Source organism: Talpa occidentalis, unplaced genomic scaffold, assembly GCF_014898055.3.
Source record: "Talpa occidentalis isolate TD23 unplaced genomic scaffold, MPIMG_talOcc4v2.1 talOcc4.9, whole genome shotgun sequence".
Classification (NCBI taxonomy): Eukaryota; Metazoa; Chordata; class Mammalia; order Eulipotyphla; family Talpidae; genus Talpa; species Talpa occidentalis.
The window spans coordinates 71,968,657-71,991,744 of record NW_023605305.1 but is presented as its reverse complement, the minus strand read 5'-3'; the positions used below and the strand labels follow the sequence as shown (position 1 = coordinate 71,991,744).

Below are 23,088 nucleotides of genomic sequence, written 5' to 3'. Positions count from 1 at the left end.
CGGGAAACTTCCAAATACATTCTATTCTATGACAACATTACCCTTATTCTAAAACCAGACAAGGACACACACACACACACACACACACACACACACACAACTACGAACCAATATCTATGGTGAATATAAATGCAAAAATCTTCAGCACAATGCTAGCAAACCAAATTAACAATACATTAAAAGAATCATACACATGATCAAGTGGAATTTATCCCAGGGATGCAAGAATGGTTCAACAAATGCCAATTACCAAAGGTTATACACCATGTCAACAAAAGGATAAAAATCATATGATCATATTAATAGATGCATTTGGCAAGATTCAAATTTGACAAGATAAAAACCCTCAACAAATTGGGAATAGAAGGAACGTTTCTGAACATACTATAGGCTGTATATGACAAACCTACAGCTAACATCACACTCAATGGTGAAAAACTAAAAGTTCTTCCTCTTTAAGATCAGGAACAATACAAGGAAGTCCACTATCATCACTACTATTCAATAAGACAAGAAAAGGATATAAAAGGTATCCAAATTGGAAAGGGAGAAGCAAAACTATCCATTATTTGCAGATGACATGGTAATACATACAGAAAAATTGCAAAGACTTCATTACGAAGCTATGAGAAATAATAAAAGATGAAGTGGCAGACTACAAAACTACAAAATATATACAAGTCTGTTGCATTTCTATACTTAAATGGTGAACTAGCAGAAAGAGAAATCAGGAAAACATCCCATTCAATAGCATCAAAAAGAATGAAATACCTTAAAAATATATAACCTAAGAAATAAAAACTGTATGCTGAAAACTACAAGACATTGTTAAAAGAAACAGAAGATACAAAGAGATGGAAAAACATTCCATACTCATGGATTGGGAGAATTAACATTACTAAAATGGCTATATTACCTATAGCAATATACAGATCAATGCAGTCCTTACTAAAATCCCAGTGGCATTCTTCACTTAAATAGAGAAAATGATGATTTATTTATTTGGAACTACCAAGGAGCCTAAAAAGCAAAACACTCCTGAGAAAAATGAACAAAAACAGAGATATCACCCTTCCCAAATTCAAGCTATACTACAAAGTGACAGTAATTCAAAAAGCTTGATATTAGAATACAAACAGAAACATAGAGGGCTTCCCCTGGTAGTGCAGAGGTTGAACGCTGGGCTGCGAGGCTGCTTGCAGCCTCTGCAGTGCCGGTTTGTTTCCCGGCCGCTGGTAAGGGTCCCACAAAACAACAACAACAACAACAACAACAAAAACCAGAAACACAGATCAGTTGTACAGACTTGGGGTCCAGAAATAAAACCACACATGTAAAGATAACTAATTTATGACAAAAGAGTCAAGAGCTCACAATGGAATAAGGAACGTCTTTGCAATAAATGGTGTTAGGAAAACTGCACGGTCACAATAATGAAAGTCAAAAGAATGAAGCTAGATCACTATCTCACACATACACAAAATATAATAAAGACTTGGGATTAAAACCTGAAACCATAAAATACATAGAAGAAAACATGAGTGACACAGTCCTTTACTTCAGTCTTAGAGATGTTTTGTGGACTGGACTCCAATGGCCAAGGAAATAGAAGCAAAAACAAACAAATGGGAGTACATCAACCTAAAAAGCTTCTGCATAATCAAATGGCCAACAGGCATATGAAAAAATGTTCAACATCACTTGTCATCAGGGAAATGCAAATCAAAACTACCATGAGATACCATCTTACACCAGTGAGAATGGCACATATTAAAAAAACTAGCAACAACAAATGTTGGCGAGGGTGTGGAGAAAAAGGAACTCTCCTGCACTGCTGGTGGGAGTGCAAACTGGTCCAACCACTATGGAAAGCTGTGTGGAGATTTCTGGACCTACTAAACATAGAACTTCCATATGATCCAGCAATTCCACTCCTAGGTATTTACCCAAAAGACACAGAAACATCAATTCCAAAGAGCACCTGCACCCCTATGTTTACAGCAGCACTGTTTACAATAGCTAAGCTTTGGAAACAACCCAAATGTCCAAATATAGATGACTGGATCAAGAAGATGTGGTACATATATACCATGGAATATTACTCAGCATTCAAAAAAGATAAACACATGCAATTTGCAGCAACATGGATGGCGCTGGAAGGGATCATGCTCAGCGAAAAAAGCCAAAAAGAAAAAGAAAAATACCGGATGGTCTCACTCATAACAGGAATCTAGAAAACTTAAATAAGGGACCAGGAAAATGAATAACTTTAAGAAAGTGAAAATCAAAATCAACAAAAAACTATGAACCAGAGACACTTTTAGGGGGGCGGGGGCGGGAGGGGAGGGATTGGGGTCAGAATGGGGGGGGCTGCAATTGTATGGGGAATATAACAATAAAATTTATTATTTAAAAAAAAAAAAAAGCTTCTGCATAATAAGAAAAACTTGCATCAAGACAAAAAGACACCCTACTGAACGGCAGAAGATATTTGTACATTATATATTCAATGGGGGTGAATATCCAAAATATACAAAGAACATAACAATAAAAACATAAAACATACAATTAAAAAAAGACTCATTTTACAAATGGGTAGAGAATCTGAACAGACGCTTGTCCAAATAAGACAAGAAGCCATACGAAAAGATGTTTATTAACTCTTCTCATTAGTGAAGATTACTAGGGAAATGCAACTCAAAAACAATGAGGTACTACCTCTTACCTGTGAGAATGCTTTTATCCAAAAGACAAGAAATAAAGGTTAGACAGGATGTGCAGAAAAGGGAACTTTTATACAATGTTGGTGGGTATGTAAATAATTATAGCCATTATGGAAAGCATAACAACTGAAATTAGAAGTCCCAAATGATCCTGTTAACCATGCTTCTATTTACTCCCCAAGTACAAAATACCAATTTGAAGAGATAGACACATCCCATGTTTATTGCACCATTGTTTACAATAGTCAACAGCTTGAAATAACCGAAGTGCCTGTGGACAGATGAGTGGACAGAGAGGATATGGTATACATACACAATGGACTACTTCTCAGCTACAGAAAACATGAAATCCTTCCATTTGCAACAACATGAGTGGATGTAATACTTAGTGAAGTAAAAGAGACAGACAAACACCCTATGATTTCACTCATTTGTGGTAATACAGAGGAAAGAAGCAGGTGAATGAAATAAAACAAAAATAAATTTTTGGATTATAAGAGCAATTAGTGACACCCAGAAGGGAAGGGGAAAGGGGAGATGTGGGTAAATTGGGAGAAAGGGGACAATGGTATGGGGAAGGATAGACTGATGCTTATCAAGGCAATTAATGTAGTATGTATACATGCTGATTCTCAGTTACAAACACCTGAAAATCACATAACTCTATAATGTATAACTATATATCAGAAAATAAAAAAGTACCACAATAGCTATAAAACTATTCATAAAAAAAAGAGAGCTGGATCCGTAAGACTGAAGTAGGGATCGTAACTTATTCTCTTCACTCCTTCCTTCCCCAAACTGTGGTGAAACAGTCCAACCAATATTCCAGGGAAATTATCTGCCACTGTGGGGAACTAAGGAGAACCAAGATTCCTCATACATCTAAAGGGTGAAAGGCTTAGTGTGGACATAAAACAATTTAGAGTGAGTGAGTAAGGGGCCTACTCTGTCAGCATCCAGTTGGGCCCATCTATAGGTAAGTGTTTAAATCAAATGCGTTATAGCCATTAACACAAGCTTATGCAACCAGAACAAAGAATGCAGTGGTAGGGGCCCTTCCTGGTGGCTCAGGGTTAGGCTCAGTGCTATCACCACCATGGCCTGAGTTCAATCCCCGGCCAGGGAGCTTCCCACACGGCACAGCAGACCTCTCCTGCCTTGCCCACTGCTCCCCTCAGCAGTGGATTTCAGTAGATCTGCCTGTTCTGCTCCCCACTCTGTCTCTGGTGAATCCTCTCATCGTCCCCACCTCCCCCTCTGCACCTCTGCCCTACACCCTAGTTCTTGTATGCATTAATAAATAAAAAAGAAATCTTTTTTTTTTTTTTTAAAAGAGGACATACCTTTAAAAAAACAAAAACAAACAAACAAAAAAGAATGCAGTGGTAGATGTGTAATGATCTAAAGCTCTAAGATAAAATGTTAAGTCAAAGAGTAAGTATAGGGCCTCCCCTGGTGGCGCAGGCAGTTGAGCGCCGCGCTGTGAAGCTATCAGCAGCCTCTGCAGCCTGTGAGGGTCCCACATGGCGCGGTAGACCTCTCCTGTCGCGCCCGCTGCTCCCCTCAGCAGTGTATTTCAGTCAGTCTGCCTGTTCTGTTCCCCACTCTGTCTCTGGTGAATCCTCTCACCCTCCTGTGAATCTGGCCTGTAACCTGGTTCTAGTATAAATAAATAAATCTTTAAAAAAAAAAAAAAAAACCCAAAAGACAAAAACAAAAAAACAACAAAGAGTAAGTATAGTATTAACCCTTTCTTTATAGTATACCCTTTTATGCTAAAGCTAAAAGCTATGTGTAAAGGTTTTTTCAAATTCTCTGTTAAGGCCTCCCACCAACCTATATTCCTGACCCTTAAACATGGTAGCTTTCATGCCTATCTTGATGATAAGCTACAGAAATGATACTGTGACTTCTGCAGCTAGCTTAATAAAGGTAAGTCAAGCTTCTTCCTGACTTTCTCTTGGGCATAAACACTGAAGCTCTGAGCTTCCACAGAAGCAGTGTGGCTTTCTTGAAATCACCCTGATGGAGACCAAGTGGAGCCCCAGGCAGCTAGACATACCAGAGAAATCCCTATTGTTCCAGTCTTCAGCTCTAAGCCATCATGGCCAAAAGTCAGACAAGCCAGAAAGCAAGCGTCCAGGATTCCAGCTTCCAGCCCCTGCTCCCAACTGTCAGAAATCACAGAGGCTCTTAATCAGGAAGGGTCTACCTCAACCCAGTTAAGAACCCCAACTGTGAGAGATACAGTGACTGCTACTGTTCACTTGGCTGCAGATTTGTTACTTAGTAGTAAAAAAGCAGAAAAGATATAATTAGAAACAACCTATGTATACATAAATGCATAAAAATGGTTGCAGAAAAAAATTTTTACCACCAATTTCTACCATTATCTGTGGAGGAGGAGTGGGAGAGGCTGAATTTCAGTTTTCACTTTATGTATGCTCTGTACTACTTGAATTTTCAACAAGCTTGCATTTCTTTTGTAATAAAAAATTAAATAATAAGAAAGAAATATATGTTAACTAGGGGGAAAAAAAGCCAACAGGAAGAATGAGAATATCTAAAGCAGAAATTAATGGATTGGAAAGCAAATAAAGTCCTTTCTTCCAAAGCAGAATTAATCAATAAAGAGCTAGTAGTTCTTCAAGGTCAATACAGTAGATACTTCTCTACCAAGAATGATCAACAGCAAGTGCACAATATTACAAATGGTAAAAGTGAGATTTTAAGATGTGGTAAGACAATACTCCCATACCACCAACAAATATGAATCAAACAGATTATTTCTGAATGACTGAAAAATTGTCCAGCAACTTAGGAAGCCAACAAATTGACCAAATTCTAAAAAAAAAAATTAAAGTAGTCAATGAACCAGGTCCAAAAAAGGTATAAAGCTGAAGTGGTCTTACAAGTGAGTTCTACTAAACCTTCAGAGAAAAAATAATTCCAGTTCTAATAAACTGTTGTGCAAAATAAGAACTTATCCAGTTTATTTTATGAGGTTAATATAATCTTGATGCTGAAAAGTGACAAAGAAGGTACAGGAAAAGAAAAATCAGAAGTGTCACTAGTAACTGGAAATAAAAATTCCAAATAAACCACAGATAACCGCAGACATATTAAATCTAGGGTATACTAAAAGGATGCTTGACACAGGATGACCAAGCTGGATTTGTTTTAGGAATGCAGGAATTCACAATAGGAAACCTATGAATTAAATCAATTATATTTATGGGGTAAAAAAGGATATGATCAGGCTGGGCAGAATGGGTGGTGAGAAGGGCCATTCTGCTATCAGTGAGGTAGTTACCAGAGACATGCCATCAACATTCACCAGAGCAGCCAGGGCATGGGCTTCAAGAAGCGTGCCCCTTGAGAACTAAGAGATGAGGAAATTTACAGTGAAGGAAATGGGCACTCCACATGTGCACACCAGCACCAGGCTCAACAAAGCCATCTGGGCCAAAGGATTAAGGAATATCCCATACGTTATGCACATGTTGTTGTCCAGGAAATGAAATGAGGACGAGGATTTATCAAACAAGCTATATACACTGGTTACCCAGGTACTTCTTATAGACTTTCAAAAATCTAATCAATGTGGTGAGAACTAATCACTGATTATCAAATAAAGTGATAAAACTAAAAAAAAAAAAAAGGGCCTCCCTGGTGGCACAAGGGATTAGGACACAACCTATGAAGCTATCCGCAGCCCTGCAGCACGAGTTCAATCCCCAGCCAGGGAGCAACCCACATGGCATAGCAGATCTCTCCTGACTCGCCCGCTGCTCCCCTCAGCAGTATATTTCAGTCTATCTGCCTGTTCTGGTCCCCACTCTGTCTCTGGTGAATTCTCTCACCCCCCTCCATGCCTCTGGCCTGTGCCCCAGTTTTTTTTCCTTTATTTTTGTGCCCCAGTTCTTATATGCATAAATAAATCTTTAAAAAAAAAAAAAGTGCATGACATTTCAGAAGATGCCAAAAAAGACATCTGATAGCATTCAATGTTCACTTTTAGTAACAATGTAAAGTGAATTAGAACAGAACAGAGGATCTCTCAGACTTCAACAGCAAACATTTATTCCTTATGGTGGATGATGGCATTTTGTTAAGGAATAGACAAGGGTCAATCACATCTATTATTTAATAAAAAATCTATTTTGGAATTTAACAAAATGGTATTCAAGGTCATCTGGTAGAATGGATAGCCTGAACTATATTTGAAAGAGGAGTATAATAAAGTAGACAGGAGTGGACAGCCAGAGCATAAAACATACAGTGGGTCCTCATTTAAAGTCACTGATAGGTTTTTGAATCTACAACTTTGACGTGAAATGACGTGAAACAAAATCAATTTTATCACAAGCTAACTGATATGAACAAGTTTTAAGTATCTAAGGCACATTTCTGATGACAAAACATCACCAAACTTTATTTTAAATAAAGACCCCAAACATTTCTAATATTCAAAAATCACTTTTGAATTTGTAAAATTGAAAGCACTTGTATTCATTCATTCATTTTTAAAAAAAAAAAGATTTATTTTTTTATGCATATAAGAGCTGGGGCACAGGCCAGAGATGCAGAGGGGTGAGAGGACTCACCAGAGACAGAGTGGGGAACAGAACAGGCAGACGGACTGAAACACACTGCTGAGGGGAGCAGTGGGTGAGACAGGAGAGGTCTGTGCCATTTGAGTTGCTCCATGGCCACCAGGGATCGAACTCGTGCTGCAGAAGCTGCAGATTGCTTCATAGTGTGGTGCTTATTAACCCCTTGCGCCACCAAGGAGGCCCCATTCATTCATTTTCTAATCCACTTATTCCAGTTCAGGGTCTTGGGTGGCTAGAGCCTATCCTGGTAAGTGAGGGTGAAAGGCGGGAAACCCACCGGACAGGATATCTTTCTATCCCAGGACACATCACACACCCACCCATACTCACTCCCACTGGGACCTGAAAAACACGAATGAACCTCAAGTACACATCTTTGGGGTGTGGAAGGAAACCAGAGTGCCAGAGAAAACCCATGTAGACATGGGGAGAATGTACAAATGCCACACAGATGGTCCAGGTATGGAGGGCTTTTTCCGCCATCATTCTAATGCAATGATGTCGAGAAGAACATCATGTGAGGTATCCAATACTACATTTTTCTGCTAATGAAGAATATGCGATGGCATAGGAATTAAGAGATCTGGGCCTAAACACAAGGGTCCAGGGGAAACCTTCACATATTATGATTATTTCACAGATGATATAGGTAGAATTTCAAATCAGTACATACAAAAATGATATAATCTAATTCATGATATTGAGAAAATTGGTTTCCAGCTTGTAAAAGAAATCTAACTCCACTTCATATTATGTCACAACAAATGGCAAGCACAGTATTTCAATTTAAGAAACACATAGTTGGAGAGAAGTGGCTGTGCCTGCATCTGACCGCCCATGGCAGGGTGGTTGAAGATGTACCACTGTAAACCAGACAAAAAGAAACTGGGCACTGGGAGTGCAGGCCGGTGGGGAGATTGGTAGGCTTCTTGTACATGGCCTTTAGGATCAGCCACTCCAGGAAGCAAGATGTCGAAGTCGCCACCCAAACCAGTCAAACCAGGAGAAGTTAAGGTATTCAGAGCGCTGCATGTTTTGAAGCAAGAACTCCAGGTGAATTATACTTTGAGGAAGGTGATATTATCTACATTACTGACATTGCCTTTGGAGAAAAAGCACCTCCAAAGGCAGGACTGGACTAATCCCAAGGCTGAGTAGGCAGAATTCATCGACAATCTTTTGCATGAAACTGCAAAAAGGCAACCTGAGCTAATTCAGAATGTTTGGATAATCAGAATTAACGGCTTAGACACAGCTGGAAGCACTGCCTTATCCTGGGCTTGTCACAAAGATATAGAGGAATGCTATTTATTCAACCAACATTGAACTGAACCAACAGAACAAGTTTGGAGACATAGCCTTGCATGCTGCTGCCCAGAGGGTTATGCAGATATTGTCCAACTGCTTCTAGCAAAAGGTGTTAGAACAGACTTAAGAAACAATGAGAAGGGGCTTCCCCTGGTGGCGCAGCAGTTGATGCTGGGCTGTGAAGCTGTCTGCAGCCTCTGCAGCGCCCGTTCGATCCCTGGCCGCCGGCGAGGGTCCCACAAGGCACGCAGACCTCTCTTGCAGCGCCCGCTGCTCCCCTCAGCAGTGTATTTCATCAGTCTGTGCTCTGTTCCCGCTCTGGCTCTGGTGAATTCTCTCACTCTCCTGTGCTTCTGACTGTACCCAGTGCTTGTATAAATAAAATAAAAATAAAAAAAATGAGAAGGAAGTAGGCTAGCACATGGTCACTAATGCTGCCTGTGCATCTCTCCTGAAGAAGAAACAGGGAACAGATATAGTTTGAACATTAAGCAATGCCAAGGACTACCTAGATGACGAAGACTCAGACTTCCCTTCCAGAGTTTTAAGATCTAAAACTTCTATTGCTTTTGCCATTCTAAACCTTGTCTTTGCCAGAAGTGTTGGTGACCAAAGAACAAGACAAAACAAAACAAAACAACTAGATGACTGTGGCAATAATGCATTGTGCTTGAGTAGAACAACATGTAAATGAATAGTTCTTATCTTTGGTTGGCCAGTAAGGGACTGGATACTTTGCTGTATAAAGTACATTGTTTCACCAGAGTAGAACAAGCAGAGATTATTTCCATTTATCAAACTAAAGGAATCTTAAAATGTTTTTCTTTAAAAAAATCAGAATGGTGGAGCCGCCTGGTGGCACAGGGGTTAAAGGATCAGCGCTACCAAGCTATAGCCAGCCACTGCCCCTGAGTTACATACTGGCCAGGGAACTAACCCACATGGCACAGCAGACCTTTCCTGTTTCACTGGCTGCTCCCTTCAGCAGTGTATTTCAATTAGCCCTCCGGTTTTGCTCCCCACTCTGTCTCTGGTAAATCCTCTCACCTCACCCCCCACACCTCTGGCCTGCACTCCAGCTCTTGTATGCATAAATAAATAAATCTAAAAAAAAGAAAAAAATCGGGCCTCCCCTGGTGGCGCAGCAGTTGAACACTGGGTTTGCAGCGCCGGTTTGTTTCCCGGCCGCTGGTGAGGGTCCCACAAAAAAAAATAAATAAATAAAAAATCTATGCACAATATTTTTGAAACTATAAAGGGAAAATCTGATTTGCAAAAAAATTTGATTGCCATTTTTTTCAAGACACAAAACCAGCCATGACAAGGCAGAAAAAAATCATAACAAAAATTTCAAAACCAGTCAGTATCTCTGATTTTTACTCATGCACTACCTAATGATATTTCTGTCAATAACAGGCCACATATGAGACAGTGGTCTGCAAAATTCCTATTGCCTGGTGATGTAGCACACACTGCCAACGTATTACAGGAGTAAGAAAAAGTCAAAGTTCCCTTCCAAGATCCCCCCCACAATTAGTCTGCCAGCGAAATGGTGAAGTAGTTTGGAAGGTAACATATGTTCTCTGATAGTTGCACAACAACAAAATCAATATAAAAACCTACGTATCTCCATCGTTGACACATGACTACCTAATAAAGGAATGGAATAAGATATAAAATTCAGAAAAATGGCAAAGAACATGAATAAACAGCAATAAAAGCTGAACCACCGATGGCAAAGAAAACATGTAAAAAAAAATTGACCTTTCTAGTTCTCAAAATTATAAACTTGAGATGAGACTGAAAAAGACCAAGAATGTCTATGTCATCACAACACTCATGCAGGATCTGTATATTTCGCAGTTATCCTAATCCCAAAAGTTACCCTAAAGAAAATGAACAAGTGTATAGAGAGGTAGAAGGATGTTTATACAATATTATTATAATATGGAAACACTTAAGTTAATTAGCTATTTGTTACATATGTTATGGCACATTCATAAAATGGAATACTATGCATTCATTTAGAATGGTTTACATCTTTGTTGACATAAAGAAGTATGTGAAACAAGATTAAAAAAGAAAAATACAAAATAGTGTGCTTGGAATAATTACCTTTTACCTTAATAAAAAAGAAAATGTTAAACATCTCTTTTTAAAATATATGAACACAGACACCCTCTCTCTCTAACTCACACACCCTTATTCATATACTGGAAGGACATGTCCTAAAATTTAACACTGGGTTAGCTGTTTCTGAGTAATGGAATTATGTCTGATGTTTACTATATTTTCAAAAATACTTCTCTATATTTTTTGAAAAATTTCAACATGCAAAAATAAAACTAATAAAAAAAAAATGGGGTAGAAGCTGGCCTGGGACTGGGCCTCAAGGCATAAGGGAAGATTTTGTTTCTTCAAGTCCAAACATGTGGCAGGAAGGCAGCTAGGCAAAGGCCCAGCCACAGCTACAGATAACCTGAAGAGGGGTGGAGGTGGGATGGATCAGGTGACTGCCTTCTAGATACTCAGAGTTCTCATCTCTAGTTTAGCCTCAGCCCTGGACACCTGCTCCCATGCAGGAAGGAGCACCCACCCAGGAGGGCCATCCCACTCCACATGGCATGCAGCACGTGTTGCCTGCTGTCATTTTTATCAATCTGACTTCTAAAATCCCTCCTTATTATGTTCTTATGGTCCATCCAACCTTTTGGGATTTCCAGACTGTGTGCTCAAGGTTTTTGTAGTCTCTGTTCTTAGCCGCTTTTAATTCAGGACTGAGACAGGTTGCTAGATTGATCTTTCTCAAGCCCAGGCCCGGGCATTTCCGTGTATACTGCCTAAAGACCTCCAGCAGCTTCCCATAGCTCAAAGGACAAAGCTAACCCTTTACTGTGACTGATGGCTAACAAGTAGGCCCAGTCTCCGGCTTTTTGTGTGTGCCTTTGTCCATGCTACCTCTTTACCTTTCTTTGAGATCTTCCCTGGCTGATATTCCCTTGAGTCAGCACAGCACCTTGCACAGCCCCCCACGGACACTGGCAACCACCTGTCCCTTTCTCAGGCTTAGCACAGCTTGCAGATCCTATGTAAAATCCTTGCCTGGAAGAAGGCATTCCATCTAGAGTCAAAATTCCCACTTTACCTGAGAATCTAAGTCTTCACCTTTTAAGCACAGATTGGCATCAAGAACATTGAGTCCCACCAGCAGACCAACAATCACCATCCCTTCTTCCTCCATCATTAACGCCTCAGGCTCATAAAACTCACTGAAAGAGAAGGACATGACAGATGAGCTGCTCATGAACACCTTCACCATCCCTTTGCCCCAACCTCACTTGCCTTTTTACCTCTCAGGTGATGGCCTGGCTGCCACCTTCACCCAGGAGTGAGAAGCTCATTTGTGAGAATTCCTTCTGCCTTTCATTTTCCTCTCTTGCTTCCAGCGCTACTGTTTCTTCTCTGGCCTTATCTCTCTTCCTGCGGCTTAGAATGGGTTGCCCCTTCCTGCTACCTATGGTTAGATCCTGTACCACAGTCATCCTCATCTTCTCTTGGCTCCTGCATTCCTAACCATCACACTGAACCTCCTGTTCCTGCTGACTCTTCGTCCACACTGCTATGAACCACTGTGCGCTCATGTCAACAGCAAGTGGCATCAACAGCCTCCCCACATCCAAGAACAAAATTCTTTCCTCTTCCCTGTGTCCCACTGAGCTACACTGGCAACTTTCACTACCTTAAGTACCAGTCACCTAGTCGTTTGCAGTGGTGACCCACCCCCTGCCTTTCTTGTGCTGGCGTACTGTGTGTGTATGGGAAAAGCTGAGAACTTGCTGTCTTAAAAATTAGTTCATTAGAAGAAAATCTATACCTCAAAGTTACTCAGTGTAACTGAAAGTACAAAGCACATAAAATATTTGAAATCAGTATTTATCATGTATAAATATATTCAATAAATCATGATTTGAAAATAATGAAATTTTTCTGAGTGACAGGCCATTCTATAAAACATTTTTATTTCAGTGAGACAAGAGAATTAACTCTTAAATTCTTCACTTGTAAATTCTCATATTCTCGAGAAAATTCCCTTTATAGTGATTATTCTTGTGTATATAGTTATAAATACAGAAATAGAAACATTCATAAAATTCAGGGATGGCCAGTTGGTCTTTACTGATGCTAAGAGATGCAAAATTTTACAATCTGGATACAGAATCCTAAAACAGGCAACAGAGGTATGGTCCCTTCAAAAAGCAGGGTTTTACCCACTGCATCAAGTTGTAAAGCAGTCTGTTTCCTTTATCATCCAAACTAATAAATATCACTTTGTTGAAGCAGTTACCTAATCTTAGGTATTTTTGGAGAATTATCTTCAAAATGACTTTTCAAAATTAAAATATGAATCTTAAGTTCAGTATCAGTGCTCAAAAGATGAAAGATTGCTATTTTAAAACTAAGTCACAGAATATTTACTATTAGTAGTGTGAATATAAGCTGCCTACATTATACACTCTTTTAATTCAAAATGAATTACAGAACTATGTTCTAATAATTTATACAGCAAAAGGCAAGCAAAGGTAGGTGATGAAATACCTTAAGAGATGTTTATTATCTATAAGCACTTTCAGATAATCTGCGAGTTTCTTTTGCATGAGAGCAAGATAAAGCCACGCTCTGCCTCTTCCCACAGCTGTCCTAGAATTCAGAGAATCAAACTGTTATGGTGTAACAATAACATCAAAAAACAAAGAGAAAAAGCCTATTCTTTCTCTCTCTCTCTCTCTCTCACTCATACACACACGCACACACACACACACACACAGATGTGGAGAACATTTTAACAATAGTTGCATTTGTGGGTAGGTAGAAGGAGGTGGGGTGAGTGGGGTTCACTAGGAAGGTAAAGAAAACAGCTCACTGAAATCTTTGGATACTGTCTGAATTTTGTATCATGGGCATGTATATAAAAAATTTTTTAAGCCACAAAAATCTCATTTCTGGAATATAATTAGACACAACTTTGTTTATATTGATAAAATTTCACAGGGAGCCAGGAAATACCAGACTAGATTTGTGTAATATCTAAAGACTCTTTCAAAAGATCAATACATAGAATACAGTGCTTGTTAAAGTGTTTTGGTCTCATGCCTCCCTGGAGGCCTAGGGGTTAAGTCTCAGAGATATCACAGAGATGGCCTGAGTTTGATCCCAGGCCAGGGAGGTAATCCACACATGGCGCAGCAGACCTCTCTTATCTCGCCAGCTGCTCCCCTCAGCAGTATATTTCAGTAGATCCACCTGTTCTGCTCCCCACTCTGCCTCTGGTGAATCCTCTCACCGCCCCCCCACCTCTGGCCTACACCCCAGTTCTTGTATGCAAAATAAATCTTTAAAAAAAAATCAAGTGGTGTCGTTTCACAAAGTTTCTAGTTAGTACAAAGATGCAATTGTATTTTTCACTGTGATAAAAGACACAAAGCATAAAATTTATCTTTTGAAGCAACAGTTCAGTATTGTTATATATAATCACACTATCACAATCCCTTCCAAAGGTGCAACTTTGAAAAGGCCTCCTTAAAACATTAGAATAAAATAAGCCTCCTGACTTTAGACCTAACACTTTTAAAGGAAAAATGCTTTTGCTCTAAGCAGAATAACTGCTGTGTGACACCCAGGAAAGCACTAGAGATACCACTGGAATCAATATCCGCCTCAAAGGAACTCTCAGGGCTGATGGCCAGGCTGGTCATTTCAGGAGCCAGGCCAGGAAGAGGTGACCTAAGTTCTTCAATGCAAAAGGCTTTCAACCTCCTTCCCCTCTGCTGATAAACGATGCTCAACTAGAGTAAAAATGGAAGGAAATATGGTAGAAAAAAGATTAATTGATGGCATGATGTGGAACATGGCCATTGACACATGCTGTTTTGGTGGGAGTGTAGTAAATGGCAATAACCCTGACAGCCCTTCCAGCAGGCAACCTAATGGCAGGAGGTTATCGAAAATCTGCATCTAGTCGTGTATCCTAAGGACACAATTTAGGATGTTAAAGATGTTGGGGGATGATCACCACTGCACTATTTGGGTAATGGGAATCTGAAGACAACAGCAAAGCCCAAATAAGCTACACAGCAGAATGCTTTAGATTCCACTGGATGGATGGATGGGTGGATGGATGGATGGGTGGATGGATGGATATATGACATGGAAAGAGGTATAAAATCTAATATGAAATGCAAAAGAAAGGGCTACAATACTGCATGTATAATTTAAACCTTAATTTTTCACAGTTCCCCTTCACAAACATTAATATATTGTTCTTAGTTTAGGTTTTCTTACAAAACATTTTTAATCATGTATATTCAAATTCTTCTCTACCCTCCTGACCAAAAAAAAAAATTAATGTTACACATGCTGTTCTGCTACTTGCTTACTTCACTGAATATTTGTATTCTCGAAATTCTTTCCACACACAGAGAAGAATTTCTCCTTTTTTTTTTTTTTTTTCTTTTTTGTGGGACCCTCGCCGGCGGCTGGGGAACGAACCGGCGCTGCAGAGGCTGCAGGCAGCCTCGCAGCCCAGCACTCAACCGCTGCACCAGGAGGGGAGGCCTGAATTTCTCCTTTTTTTAAGGTTTATAGTGTTTAGTATTGGACTGCTCCATAATTTATTTAGTAGATTTTTTAGGTAGGCTATTTCTACTCTCCTGTTATTACAAATAAAACTGCAACAGATGGTTCTGTACATGCATCATTTTCATGTTGCTAGATTTGTAGGGTAATCACCAAAATGGGGTTGCTCAGTCCAAGGACAGATGCACTGGTAATTTTGAAGGATAATGGGTAAGTCCTTCATCAATGGACTCTGATGCCATGGTGGGAGGTATAAAAACAGAATCTTATTCGTCTGTCTGAGTAGGCAATGAATGGGTCTAGAAGGAAACAGACTAAGAAATTAAATGTAGGATTCTTTTTTTTTTCTGAGTAGTGGGCTAATGGAAGCATTTTTTGATTTGTTTTTATTTCCTAATCAAAAAACAGGTAATTTTAAAAAAAGGTAATTTCTAATTTTCAAAAAAGAAAGACAGCGTCCCTGACCTTCCTGGTGGTGGTAATGATGGTAGGAAGTTTGTGAAGATTTGATTTGGCTGGTTAAAAGATGCACCAAACCTTACAGAAAAGAATTTCAGAAGATTGCCATGGCAACAAGCCTATGCATTGCTACAGGATTTGCTATAATGGGATTTATTGGTTTTTTTCATGTGTGAAATGACCCATAACCCTGTTAATAACTTCATTGTTGGTGGCTGAATACCTTTTCAGAAGAGTGTTTTTCATCTTGGAGAGTGGGGAACAAGTGAGGATTTGAGAAATTCATGGAGTAAAAATGTGCCTACACATTTTGTGTTGTTCTTTCATTTATTTTTCCTTCTGAGAGGTTTTCTACTTGTAAATTAAAATAATTAAAAAAAAAAAAAAAAAACCAAAACAGCAAGTGAGAGAGAAGCCTTGTCTGAGTTTAAATGTCAATACGTGAAACAAAATTCATCGTGTAAGGTATGATCAGTAACAAACCATGGCATGAAGACAATGAATAATTTTGGATGATAGACAACACTGCAAGAGACATTTTTATCTTAGCTAGAGGAACTATACTCTAGAGAGTCTTCCCAGGATGCAAAATTATCCTCCAAGTTTCAAACCACCTAGGATAACCAGCCCCCAACTCTCCCCAACGACTAGACCTAAGTTCCAAAATACTGTAGAAGTTTTAGAGCTTTTGCTACTATGTAATAGTAGAAACACTGCAATTACATAGAACAAAACAGCAGCCCTTTCCCTCCCATAGGGCCACCAACAAGCCTACTCCTCTGAGAAATGAAGAGATGGGAAAAACTGTACACTTCAGTTTTGGCATATGGGGGAGGATTTCCATGCTTAAGCTTGCCTGTTGCTTAGCATCCACAATAATGTGGAAACAGGTGGGGGTTCAGCCCACAGTAGTTCTGATTAGTATAAGAAGGCTTCAAATTTGAAAACAGAAGCCTGAGAGCAGGAGGAGATTGCCCTGCTCCTCTCCAATCAGAATGCACCTTGCTCTCAAGGGAATGAGCTGGTTGGAAGGGATGGACAATCACATAAAGAACAACTAAAGAAACAAGGCTCATAAGAGGTCACCAAATAAACATTTGGAAGGCTATCACATGTAAAAATTTTCACTTTATGTAGAATAGGCCCAGAGAACTGAACTAGGGACAGGAGCAGAGGGATAAATTCTGTAACGAGAAGAATGCATGGGGCTGGGATTGAGGGTTTCAGAGTTCAACACACCTGTGTTCTCTTCCTGGCTCTACCACTCGCTAAGGGTCCTTGGCAAATTACTTAACTCCTCAGCCTCAGATCCCACAGAACAAATATTTCTTATGTTTTGGCTGTGGAGGGTTCAAGGAGATAATGAAATCTCTTTAGCCCAATGCCTACCATGTGGCAGGCAGCATGGTAAATGCTGGCTGGAACAGGCTGTCTCAGTAGGTAACGGGTCAAATAGAGGCTGGAAGCGGGGCTCTTCCTCATAACCCAAACCTCTCTAGTGCCCCTCCTAAATCCCATGCAGATCCCATGATGATGCTTTGTTGGTATTCTGTTCAGTATTTTTATTTTGAGCCTATGCATGGAGACTCCAAGGGCAAATCCAGACATGGCCAAAGATTCATGAGTTCGCATTTTCACAAATGTCTTGTCCTAGAATCTCTAATCTGGACCAACTATATTATGCAGAAAACTGTCCAGACAGATACACCTGAAGCAATGACTCCAGGAGTGTAAAAATGACTCCCTTTCCACCTGTAACTTCTCCTGAGGCAGTATCTTTCAAACTGTTCCACCTTCTCTGACAGACATGGATCACTGTCTCCATTTTAAAGAAGAGGAAGCTGAGGCTTCAGAGAGGAGCAAATCTTATGCAAGGTTATGTAGAGAATGAATAGCAGAGCTGAGATTAAAGTTTAAGCAGAGAGTGGGTCATGCTAATTTGTTCCAAGGTTTTCTCAGCAAGGAATTAAGAAGTGGGTAAATATGAGGGAGTTAAAAAAAAAATCAAATCAGTGTGACGACTTCTCACTCACTTTAGTTCTGGCAGATTTCTGACACTAGTGGCTATATCTGATGCTTCTGGGCAAAGTTTCTCCACCAGCTCCAAAGGACCAAAGAAAGATTTATTTTGGCCAATAAAACTCTTCTTAACTAAAAGGGAAAACAAAAGTATTATTCATAAGGATAGGTTGCAAAATTTCTTCAGGGACCCACAGTCACTCGCCCAAATGAATGTAACAGAGTTCTACCACTGAACCTTTCAGGTTTAGTCTAAGGGATTGAACAAGTAACTGACAAGTTACAAATGAGGGTTACAGGGTCTCTCTGATATAGCTACTATGTTCTTTCTCCAAATATTTAATGGACACAACGAATAACAAATTATCAATAATAAATGTTGATAAGTATGAAATAAAGCAAATAAAGTACCTCATAATCACCTGTGAAATCCTTTCCCTTTCTTCTTCATACCTAATGCCAAAATCAATGCTTGGTTTAAAATCATCCCATATCTGACTATTGCAATAACATCAGAATGGGTCTCCCTGCTCCTAGTAGTCACCTTCCCTCCCTTACAACCTGTTCTCTCCATAGTTGGATATTCTTTTTTAAAATGTGAGGTCATGTTTTTCCCTTGCTCAAACTCCTCCAAATACACTTGGAATAAAATCCAACTCCATACCCCGACCTATACAGGCCTATATGATCTAGCCCTTCCCACCCCCTCCACGCCCCCACCCCTCCCTAATCTCATCTTTTCTGCTTCATCTCTTCATGCCTGCCTCAGTTACTCAGTGTCCTTCTCAAACTAAGGTTGGTTTCACTAAGGACCTTTGCATCCAGGACCAAGTTTTCCTTTTTTCAGTTTTTTGGCTAGGAATGCCTTCACCGCCAGTGCCTGCAAGGTTGATGTCTCCTTTAGGTATTGCTTACACTTCATTTTTCTGGAAAAACATTCCTTCTCACTCTAGCTGAACGTTTTTTTCCTTGATTCGCTATCATTTAATTCATTTTGCTTCCTTGAATTTGTAGCATTTGTAATTGTGTTTGTTTTCCATTTGTCTGTCTCATCCTCTAGAGCTGTGCTGTCCAAGGTAGCCATCAGCAGCATGGGCTACTGAGCACTTCGAATATACTGGTGCAACTGAGATGTGCGCGAAATGTAAAACACATAGCGGATTTCCAAGCCTTAATGTGAAAACGAAGACTATCTCATGTCAAAATGATAATATTTTGGAAATCCTGGAGTCAATGAAATACACTATTAATTTAACCCCCTTCCACCCTTTAAACGCACTTACTGGAACATTATTAAATCTGCATTTGTAGGGTGCATGGCCTTTCTATTGGAAGCACTGCTCTAGAATGTCGCGCCTTGTGGGCAGGGACTTTGTCAGTTTTGTGCACTACTATTATTCCAGCACCCAAAACAATGTTGGGCATCGATGAACGAATGCAGACTAAAACAGCCCGATTTTCCACATCCCCGGACGCCCCCTCAGGCTCACCTTTAAGCCCATGTTTGAGGCAGTGCTCCATCACTACAAAAAACTGCTGCAAGGGAGCATGGTCCGCATCCAGGCTGCGGCCTAGGCTCAGGGCAGACTGGAGCAAGACCTTGATGCTGAGTTTCATCATGTGCATCAGGTTGGCACGCTCCTCCATCATCTGGCACTTGGAAGCTGTTGGGGCAGAGGCAAGGACAACTTCGTTAGTGGCCTGAGTGTGGTCCGAGGTGAGGTTGGACGCGGAATGATGGAGTAAAGACCAGCCAGGTAGGGGGCCAGGCAATGTGCTCAGAGCGCGGATTCCCGGCAGGCGGATAACTGGGGTTCGCAGTCAACCACCCCCTAAATCCCTGGAGGTCATTGCCGCACCTGGGGAGCCAGGGCTTTGGATCAGATGCCTCCCAAGACCTCTCCCAGGCGGCTCCGCGTGTTGCCAGGGCGACGGCTCTACCAAGACTCGTCACGATTGGCCTCTACCACATCCGGTATTCCAGGTTTGACCAATGGAAAGGCGAAAACGCCAGTAAGCCCAGCCCGAAGAGGGCGTGCCGCGAGGGGGTGTCCCGCCCTAACGCTCCTATTGGACCAGTCAGCTCGAGGCCACGACCACGGAGCTCACGGGGGCCATTTTGCGGCCCTCATTGCGGGCGGGGAGGACCCGACCAGGCGGCTGTCCGCGGCTGCCTTTTTGGCCGTCTGTGCCAGCCGGCGACTTCGCGGAAGCGTCTGCTTCTCGGTTTCAAGCTCAAATTCTCGTTGTTGGCCATCTTTCGAACACAATTAGTGGACATATGAACTTGACACCTTTCTTGTACGTAAAATTGTTAAGTCAAACTCATTAAATTCCAGCACCGTTTATCTTGCCGCTTCGTCTTCAGTTAAAAAACTGGTCTGCACTCAATGTCAGGGAGCCATGACAAATGCCTGCCGAATGTCCCCTCAGACCCAGGAAGCTGCCGCTCTAGCTTTTAATTTTAAACACGCAGACCTCAAACTACAGAGGTCTCACGAGAGAATAACCCCAGGGGCGAGGCGAGCGCCCGCCCACGCGCGGCCGCCAGTGTGTGCGGATCCGTGTGGGGGCGGGGCGGGGCGGGGCGGGGCGGGGGGCGGGTCTGATTACTACTAAGGTCACGTCGCTTTCATGTTTGTTTCCTAGTTCTTTGAATTGCCTGCTAAACCTCTTTCTGGTTGAATTGTTTGCCTGTTTTCTTATTGACCTATATTCTGGATAGTAATTATTTACTTGCTTTATTTCATGGGCATTAATCAATGTGGACATATAGTTTAGAGCACATACACGTACACATAGCTAAGTCTAAAAGCAGGGCAACAGTCTTGGCTTCAGCCACCGGGGTGCCCCTCTCTCGTAACAAGTGGACATTATGACAATGATTTTATAGCAAATGTATTAAGTGAATACTATTGTGGGTTAAAAAAAAGAAAAAAAAAAAAAAAAAAGCCCAGCACGAGAAATTGTAAATTCGCTAAGCAAAACCCAAGGAAAGAAAAAAAAAAAAGGTCTAAACAATTCACCTTGGTTGTGGAGAGAAAAATGGGTTAGGTAAATCATTTGGGTGGGGAAACTCTACTTTTTTTAATTGAGAGGTTCCTATGTATTACATTTATAACTTTGAAATGATGAAGTGGATGACTGGCAAAGGAAATAAAACTTGTAAAACCTCAACAAGAGGAGAGAGAAACCCTGACCAGACTAATAAAACCATAGAAGCAATTTATAAATATTTACCCTTAAAGACACTGAGCCCACCTCTATAAACTAGTGGTCTTCAAATGGGAATACATCTGCAGGTAAGTCTTGCTAAGGATGAGATGAGACATGCCCAGATGTTTCAAAGAAATCTATATCCTGATCCTCAGGTTTCACAGGCTCTCTTGACCCACGCTAAGGAAGAAGGGCAATTCACTCCCTATCCAGTAAATTCCTCTTAATGCCGTGATGATGTAGAAAGCAAGAAGTCCCAAACCCCAAATGAAGTCTCCTTTCTTGATTATTCAAGTCCCTAAAAACTTAATTAAGGAAACCTGGCTTTGGGGAGAAGGTGCTCTCTAGCTCTCAGCTGTGCACTTTCATATTAGAAAGTTAAAATGTTCCCTTCACCTCCCACAAATACAACCATTTTATTATTTTCTCTCAGTCTAATCCTTATCACTAGGATGTGTGGTTAACTCGATGGCATTTCCTATCAATTAAATGAGCCAAAATTGTAGCTCCAAGTTTTTGATGACAATGGATTGGAACTACTTGTAAACTAAGTCTTTTGATCAGAAAGTATTGTATTAGCAAGGTGTAATGGAATAAGCAATATTCAGATGTTCTCCAACCATTTGAGAGCTCTGGGTTAAAACAAGATAACTTAGTGAAAGAATCACAAGTGTAGTTATAGTTATGTAAGTCCAGAACTTCCAGGGTTGAGAATAATATGACCAGGTTTCATCCTTCTGCCAGTTAGGTGATTTTCATTTGCTTTGAACAAAAATAATGGAGCAACAATGAATTTTTTTTTATATAAAATCATTGTCATTTGGGGCACAAAAATCAGAAGAAGTTTAGACTTCAGCAACATTACTACAACAGAACTGCCCATTTCCATTTATTTATATGAACCAGATTTCTCAGGGAATCACATCTACAAAACAAAAAGAATAAAACTGATGCTGTTTTATCACATTTTATCAGTAAATCATACATATCCATCCACAGATACATGCTAATGTTAAGTTAGCGCCATTCAGAAGCTCATTAAGAGAAGTAATTCTAAAAACAAGCAAAAAAGAAGCAATTATAAGAAAAATTTATGTATAATAATTACAATTTTTTTTAAAGATTTTTTTTTCTTTATTTATACAATAGCTGGGGTACAGGCCAGAGGCAAGGAAGGGTGAGAGGATTCACCAGAGACAGAGCGGGGAGCAGAACAGGCAGAAGGACCGAAATCACTGCTGAGGGGAGCAGCAAGCCAGACAGGAGAGGTCTGCCATGCCATGTGGCAATCTCCCTGGCTGGCCAGGAATCGAAACCATGCTGCAGAGGCTGCAGACAGCTTCACAGCACTGTGCTCAACCTGCTGCAGCCACTGTATAATAATTATTAAAATTATATTCCTTTTATTAATTTTGCATTACTAATACTTTGAATGGTAATTCATTTCAGAAGAAAATGTTTTAATAACAGAGCTCTAGTCACAAGAAAAATTAGACTTTAATGGATTTACTTGTTTTTTTGCTGAGATGTGCTAGGATGACAATTATTTCAAAATATATCAAAATGGAATTTCTCAAGTTCAAGGCATTAAAAGGAAAATGTTAAATTTTCAAATATTAAATGACTTGTTACATATTTTAAAACAGATAGTGGTGCTTATCAAATCATTAAGGTATTTATATACCACTTGCTACACCTAAAAGAACGATGTAACTTTTATTTTTTAAGTCGATGTTTACAATAAACCAGAAAATGAATTGTGATAAAAAATTTTATATGTCAACTTTAACATTGAAAATATTTTTAGGGGGTTATGAGTGTTTTAGGCCATCAGAACTGGGAGGCAGAGGCTCCTAGCCCCATTTCTGGGAATCTGGTAGTGTTCGGAGGCCATGTCACCTATGCCCCGTTTCCTTAGCCACCTATTCCTCATTTGGGCTCAATTGAGAGTTACGGAAAATTCTAGCTGGAAGACTCGAAGCCTTTCTATCTGTCAATTTTACAAACTTGAGTTTGTAAGCCAAGCCAGTTAAATTTTTAAGTTTCATTAATACACAACACACAGAATATTACAAAATTCTACACTTACTGCATTCCAAATAAATTGTCTG

General features: G+C 40.2%; 1 protein-coding gene and 1 pseudogene across 3 annotated transcripts in view; one reads left to right on the top strand and one right to left on the bottom strand.

Annotated features, from left to right (window-relative positions):
* Positions 1 to 23,088, bottom strand: part of RUFY1 (RUN and FYVE domain containing 1) — a 67,142-nt gene that overhangs the window by 34,893 nt on the left and 9,161 nt on the right. For 2 of the 3 annotated variants that reach the window (XM_037500092.2, XM_037500091.2), the window contains exons 2-5: positions 19,252 to 19,425; positions 17,776 to 17,893; positions 13,247 to 13,348; positions 11,796 to 11,919 (exon numbers count right to left, since the gene is read on the bottom strand). In XM_037500092.2, coding sequence (XP_037355989.1) covers positions 11,796 to 11,919; positions 13,247 to 13,348; positions 17,776 to 17,893; positions 19,252 to 19,411 — 504 coding nt within the window. In that variant the 5' untranslated portion in view covers positions 19,412 to 19,425. Of the gene's footprint in view, positions 1 to 11,795; positions 11,920 to 13,246; positions 13,349 to 17,775; positions 17,894 to 19,251; positions 19,426 to 19,620; positions 19,795 to 23,088 lie in introns of those variants that run through there. The other variant, XM_037500090.2, reaches the window with a different exon arrangement.
* On the top strand, positions 8,312 to 9,344 carry LOC119235830 (osteoclast-stimulating factor 1-like; annotated as a pseudogene).